The sequence below is a fragment of the Solea senegalensis genome, linkage group LG18 (assembly GCF_019176455.1).
Source record: "Solea senegalensis isolate Sse05_10M linkage group LG18, IFAPA_SoseM_1, whole genome shotgun sequence".
NCBI classification, from domain to species: Eukaryota; Metazoa; Chordata; class Actinopteri; order Pleuronectiformes; family Soleidae; genus Solea; species Solea senegalensis.
This window is the reverse complement of record NC_058041.1, coordinates 13,283,871-13,291,469: the sequence shown is the minus strand read 5'-3', so window position 1 is coordinate 13,291,469 and position 7,599 is coordinate 13,283,871. Positions and strand designations below refer to the sequence as shown.

The following is a 7,599-nucleotide window of genomic DNA, read 5'->3' as shown; positions in this document are numbered from 1 at the left end:
TTGAAAAATACAAGTACACACGCAAGCACAAACTGTATAGGTATATATTACACATACTTTAACTTAGCACACAGAGCACCTCCATTAAAAGCACTAACCCAGAGTTAGGCCCAGGTTAAAATGAGCTGCAGAATAATCAGGTGAGTCCAAATGAAGCACACAAGACGTCTGTGGAATTTCACAAAGTTTCCACTCTCACACATGGACACACAGACACGCATGAAAACACTTGACTGTGTGCAAAAATGTCCTCATGCAGTCAGGTGCCAGTGTCCGTCTATTAATCATTTCATCTATTACACACTTTCTTTTGTGACTTATTAGAGGACATGGCTTTCAAGTAAATCAATGGGATCACATGCATTCAATTGTCCTGTTGTATCAAAATGTAATGCTGCCATCTAGTGGTGCCACATGTTTTTACTTGTCTGATTACCTCACGCTCCCATTTCCCCAAATAATGAATGATTCTTAACGGTCCTTAACATTCGTTAGTAACCGGGCTGAAGATAGAAACACTCACAGAATCAGCAAATATTCTCCTTTAAATTAAAATGGCTCCCATTTAGTGACACTGTTAGAGAAAATTTCAACAGTTGTTGTCATGAAAAACCCTAAATGTTTATACTGACATGCACGTTTAATACATAGAGTGATATAAGCCTGGTTAGGTTTAGTCTTCATACATTCTGAAACAACTCAAAACAAAACAAGTCTTGTACGTTATTTATTACATTTAGATTTGCAGACTTTTCCCTCACATTTCATTTAAAAAAGGCTAACAACTGTGGTGTTACAGATATCAATGTACAATTAATTTAAACGACTGCATTGGTTGCACAGTTCAGAAACAGCTGCAGCGTGTGGCCGCTCAGCTTTTCTTTTAACTGTGTCAAGTCCAGGTCCCAAAAGAGAAGAATTGCTTTGCTGTAATTAATAGCGGGGCATTTACATCTTTCATAATGATGACATGACAGAAGAGGAAAAAAATATATAACTGCATGTATGTGTGTTTACGCGCGCGCACACACATACACATACATGTATACTGTATGTGTATATGCTACATACATGCAGACCATAAAAACACATCCTTAAATTGTGGAAAAAAAGAATACAATAAAACAAATTCCTCAATATCACCCCGAAAAAGATAGAATTCAATCAGCTGGTAGAGAAGGTGAAGGGTAACAGGGAGGTAGAGATACACAGGGGAAAGACAGGAAAGAAGTAATGAGGGATTCTGGTAGTTCCCTCTAGCTTATGATTCTTTTTAAAAGAATGTTCCTTTATTCAAAGAGCATCCAGATAATCTCATCTGTAATCTCAGTTTAAGTGCAGGAGTGGCGAGGGGCTCTGCTCTCTCCTGCCTCTCTGGGCTTAGCTACGTGTTGTCCTTAAAACAATGTTCAGCGCTCGCTCGCTAAGTTCATTGCTCTGTACTGCCTAATTGCCGCTGCCACAGCAACGGCCGCTGCGACCCTGAGGGGCGGGTTCTTGTAGATCCACTCCTGTCCGGGTTCGTCCGCTCTGCCCGGCTCCGCCCTGAGCATCGTTCTTCGGTAGCTTCTTAGCTGCAGGGAAAAGATGCACACAATCATATTCAAATGTAAAATTCAAAGCTCATGGGTAAGTGGACTCCACACAAGACAACAAGACAGTTAAGAGGAGAATCATAGAACCTGTTCAGGCTTGGTACTTAAATCTGTTCTTCTCATGGCTGATACTACAGCCTTAATTACCACATCATTTTAACCTGTCAATTAAAAAGATCTGTTTGTGTTTGAACTTGAACCAATTTAAAACGATAATAACTGTGATATGCAGGTCAACTGTTGCTGCGTCCTGGTGCAGCTGCATCAAAAAACAAAATATTAGAATTAGAAAACCCAAAATATGCTTCACAATGTTTTTCTAAATAAACTTAATAGTTAAAAGGAAAGGAAAATATACATACTTACGCCAATAAAAGTGCTCAGATAAGGTCGGCGGTCTCAGTCATTAAGTTAAATAAATTCATAGCCTATTTAACTGAATCCTTTACACCAAAATATAATGAATATTATACCACGCTGAAACCCCGTAATTGATCAATTTTAATGTCTGCAACATTAACAGCTGACATTTTGTTATGGGGGCAAAACTGTAGTGTAAAGCAGCTTTAAGTGGTCATCAAGACTAGACAAGCATTATATACATTCACAATACTAAGATTGAGAGAAAATTCAGATTTAATTCAGCTAATCACTATACACTGCGTTTAGAGGACATGCACTATTTTGAAATAGGTTTATTCTGAAGTGCCAGTGTTCACACTAGCTTGAAAAATGATTTCAATGTAAACCTCAGACAAACACTAAGTGCTATTCCAATCTTTTTGTAAAATGCAACATGTTGGCCAGTAAAAGTGCTCATTTTGAACACCATTCGCCTGGACTTCTTTTCGAAGCCTCCACTGCCTACCACTACTTGCTAATCGTGCATGCACGCATGCACACACACACACACACACAGAAGAAACATAAATGACTATGTGTTTCAGCATATAATGTGTAATAATGTGGGGGAAGTGAGATCTGATCACAAGTGGTCACAGGAGACTGATGCAGGAGATATTTTAAAGCCAGGTGTGAACACATGATCTTCTCGTCACATCTCACAGGACAGACGCTAATAGCAGGTCTGAACATGGTCATAGTTTGAGCCCTGAACTTCAACTTTAAATTAAATGAAGAAATTTGATGGTGTAAAAATGTCATATTTGCCTCAATTCTTAAGGCTGCTCCATGTTCAATAGGCCATGAAACAAAAAGAGATGATGACGGGATTTCACTTTTTGTTTTGTGACTGAATTTTATCCACTAGTTCTAGTCTAGCAGAATTTTTCTTTTTCCTCCTTTCCTTTTACTTTGTTACTCTCAAATTAATACAATTTCTATAGCAGTAGTTGAAGGTGATGTTAAAATAAAGCTCTAGTATGTAGCCTATGGTCATTTCTTTGTTGTTGATTATGTTGTTTGTTGTTATCCTGCCTTTGTTTTGGTCTTTGTGAACAGAAAAATCATAACATTTGCTGGTTCCTTCATCTGAAAAGAAGGCTCTGTCAAGCAATACTATCACACCCAACTGAAGGAGTGCTTGTGTGCACACAGCAGCACTGCAGGATTGAGTGGGCCCAACAGGTTTTTATGAGCAGTAGAATTCACTTCTGCAAGTTTTCGTGGGAGCTTCTTCGTGTTTTCAGTCATATGCCCACCTGTTTCCTGTCATCTCGCTTCACAAGCGCATGTTTCTGCTGCCTCTATCTCGACATGAAACAAATCACTTTCTGCATGCAGCATGGGAATGTCACTGGGCGACACCGCAGATTAAACACCACTATAGTGAGAAACACACTAATACGAGCTAATACGATGAATCAGCACTGTGTGAACTCATTTGACAATTGTTAAATGGAACAGACATTCTTTACATCGTTATAAACTACTGTTTTGGAACCATGAACTTTTGCTTTGAATATTAAGTTCACTAACGTCACTTGAATATATGCAAAATTTTATCACTATATAAAAATAATCATTGATATACCTTGACAATGTTAATCAAGAGCACAATTATTTGAGCGCAAACACTACAAATTCATCTCCATGAACAGGGTATTTTCTATTGTTATTGTTAAAACATGCCCAAAATATGTGAGGAAACCTGAATCACCTTTGTTTTGTTTTGTGTGTGAGAATTCGTTGTAATATTACTTTTCAGTGGAAAATAAGTGAGCGTATTAAAACCTACATGGTGTTTAAAAATACTGATCTGTGGGAGTGGGGTCAGAGTGGAGTAACATTTGACTCATCAGGGTAACACAACACACTTACCAATAGCCATGAAAATTTCATTAACATTCATGGCAGTCTTGGCTGAGGTCTCCATGAAGAGTAGATTGTTTTCATCCGCATAGGCTTGTGCCTCCTGAGAACATTATTTCAACATTGTTTTTTTGATTTTTTTTTTTTACAATATAACAAATTGACACTTTGAATAATGAAATGAATGTGCTGTAAAAACTGATTTGTATGTATGCTTAAACCTACCTGAATATCCACAGCTCTCTTGTTTGCAATGTCCGCCTTATTGCCTGCCAGTGCAATCACAATGTTGGGACTTGCTTGTCTCTGCAGCTCCTTCACCCAGTTTTTTGCTCGTGCAAAAGTATCCTAATCAAGCAAGTAACTTTATTATTATCACTCATAACTGCTTCCCTGGGGTAAACTGCTCTTGTAAGTTAAAATGGGAGAGTCTCTTTTATCTCTAAGTAAAGAAAAACAACTCACATGTATTAAGTATTCAACAATGGACAATTACATCAGGATTTCACTGCCTATTTAACAGCAAAGTCCAACAATGTTTTTAACAAACACAAAAAACAATAAAGTTAAAACTAACTCATTATCAAACTGATATTTAAGCAACAACCCATCTCAGTTCATTGTATTATTAATGACTGATGACTAAAACTCTGCCCCTCTTTGTTACCCTATATGTCCGAAACCTACTGTGTTGGTAATGTCATAGACAACAATGGCCGCCTGTGCTCCTCTGTAGTACATTGGAGCCAGGCTGTGGTAACGCTCCTGACCCGCTGTGTCCCAGATCTCAAACTTCACAGTGGTGTCGTCCAGACAGACTGTCTGAGTGAGAAAGGCAGCTGAGGGAAGGAAAAAGGATAATAAATATTAGGAGAGTAAAAGGTGTCCATGTCACTCAAAGATACTGTTCAGGTGAAGTTATTGTATCGAGGCTGTGTAGCAATTCAAATTAGCCTGGCCTTTGGAGGGGTCAGCTGAAGATACGGGTTTGCAACCCAGGCAGAACAGGGATACATGGAGTTTGCACGTTCTCCCCGTGTGTGCGTCTACAAAAACATGCAGATTTCGGAATTTGGGATATTGGACACTCTAAATAGACCTGTCCAGGGTGTACCACGCCTTTTGCCCTATGTCAGCTAAGACTGGCACCAGCAACTCTCATGTGGATAAAGCAGTAGAAGATGAGTGAGTGAGTGAGTGAGTGAATGTGAGTGCAAATCATCATCATTCATCTTCTATCACCTTAAACTGTACTGTAGAGCTGCTTTTTAATTAATGATGTACCAGTTAGAGAGATCAAAATGTAATACAATTCGCAGCATTAATTCTGCAAAAATATGGCAAAAGTAAACCTGGTATGAAACTAAAACATCTCTAAATAATTTATTACTGAATCCAATCAGGACCTTGTAGAATTGGAATTGGACTGTTTTGCCATTTTACAATAATTATCATTATTGTTGACGTAGAGAGTCATCAACAAAACCACAATTTTGGTGTCAGCATGAACATGAAGGAATTATTTGGACACTTATATATTTTATATTTTTGCAGAGAAAAAAAAGGCCACTTTTGCCAACGTCTCTTACCTCCAATGGTACTCTCTTGGAATTCGTGGAACTGGCCTTTGACAAAGCGCAGGACTAAGCTGGACTTGCCCACTGCTGATTCCCCCAACAGCACCAGTTTGAATTGGCAGATTTTGTTGGTTGCTGTGGCTCCATTGGGCCTGGTTGTTGTTGCACTGCGACCAGCCATTGACAGAGAGACACTGATATTGAGGGAAACTATGCGCTCACAGGATGTTACGGACAGGTGCCAACTCTAAACAAACCGGTACTGTTGGTGGTCAGTGGGGTCAAGGATCAGTCTTCCAGTGGGAACAAGCAAATATGGCAGCTTGTGGTGGAGTAACCAAATTTACCTTAAAGAACAAAAACATGGAGAAATCAGTCAATCCACTTACATAAGAATAAGGAAAAACTGTGACTTCAACTCTATCTTTCTGAAGCTACTGAGGATGTAACCGACAGACTGGCATTTTGATTATTTGAAGATTATTACATATTTAGGATATTTTACAAGTCAATAAATATTTGAGCAATACTTTTCTGTGCAAAAAAGTGTGTAATTTTTAACCACAAAAGCAGAGGTGTAAGACCACAATTAACTGGTAACTCAGAAACTAAATTAAGTGGGTTAACCATCTCATATTTATCTAGATATTTTGTTGCAACAGGATAACATTTTGGCACTATCGCCCAGCCCTATTGTTGCATCAAAACACAAACAGTTGCAGTACAGAAGGACTATAACAAACTATAACTATATAACAGGCTAGCATTCATTTTGATGAATTGATTAAGTACTTTATGGTAAAGTATTTAAAGTCCAAAGTAATGTGTGTACTGTGCTTTAGGTGCCTGAACAACAACTCTTACATTGAGGTGTTGCGTTATAAAAGCTGGATCCAGATAAAAAAAAAAACGATTTAATGATTTACTGCAGCACAAGAGTACAAATACATGCCGTGTTTGTTTGATTATATCACTTAAACAGGAGTTTGATACGCAACCGCGTCCAACACACAAGCTGTTCTTATGCGTTCATTAGAAACCTGGCACTTCAAAGTGTCCAAAAGTTTAAAACCACAGCTACAACGTCAGGGAGTCAAATTGTCATGTAACAGGCAAGGTTACCCACTAAAATAATATAATACGATAAACTAGAAGGAAAACAACAGTTGGCTCCAGACCAGGCCTCAACTTTGACCGTGTAACCGGACAAAAACAAATCCACTTGAAGTTAGCCCCGAGGCTAAGCTAGCCTTGCTAACGTCGGATTACAAGGAAGAAACAGTGAAAGTGGACAAATATCACGCTAGAGTCCATACCAGCGACGAAAGACGACCTCCTCTCCGTGCGGTGCACTGTGACTTATATCAGTGTTGTTCCTCTTTTACGCTCTCTTCTTCTTGACTGCCAAAACACTTTTGGGGTTCAGTAAAAAATTGTGCTTCCGCTTTGTGTGACAAGAGCACTTCCTGGATTCGTCTGTCATGTGACACATAGTAGTAACCAATCAAATGAGCCGAGAGTCTTACTCTGTATTATCAAGAATTCGCCTCGCTGCCACTGTTCACAAATGATTTACACCCTGGCCTGCGCAGTCTTACAGAATAACATTATGAACTTATTTGACCTACAAAAAACAGATTCAGTTCCACAAAAACAAAAGAAATCCAAACAGTACAATACCTACCCTTCCAGTGAATTTGTAAGATTTGGATTTTGGATTATTGGGGTAAAAATTGCGTTACCGGAACAACAGAACATCTCTTTGTCTTGTGCTCTCATACTCAGTTGTTCTGGAAACACTTTATGGAATGGTTAAATGAAAAATACAGGTTTGAAGTTGTTACTACTATAAATAACAATTACCTTATTTTGGTGTAATAATAGAGGACACAAAACTGGACCTAATGATGAATGTTATTTTGACCAAATCTTTCCTCCACCAGGCAACATTTATTCAGACCCCACCCATATTTACATGCTTTTGTAATGAGATCCAACTCTATATAAATTGTGAAATGACCTCACAAACTGAAATTTAAATTCTGACTTTTGTACTGTACTTTTTTACTTTTTGTACTTTTGTACATTATATCTACTCTATATATGTATATATATATATAAATATATATTATATAGGATTTTTATGTAAGCATTAT

General features: G+C 38.2%; 1 protein-coding gene across 1 annotated transcript; it reads right to left on the bottom strand.

The window, feature by feature from the left end:
- Positions 1–527: 527 nt before the first annotated feature.
- Positions 528–6,923, bottom strand: LOC122759630 (ras-related protein Rab-5C-like). Its single transcript, XM_044014588.1, has 6 exons — positions 6,760–6,923; positions 5,456–5,790; positions 4,554–4,705; positions 4,092–4,214; positions 3,876–3,969; positions 528–1,574 (listed from the first exon to the last, which is right to left on the bottom strand). Exons 2-6 carry the CDS (start codon positions 5,622–5,624, stop codon positions 1,447–1,449), a joined length of 666 nt encoding a protein of 221 aa, XP_043870523.1. The 5' UTR covers positions 5,625–5,790; positions 6,760–6,923; the 3' UTR covers positions 528–1,446.
- Between the last annotated feature and the right edge of the window lie 676 nt (positions 6,924–7,599).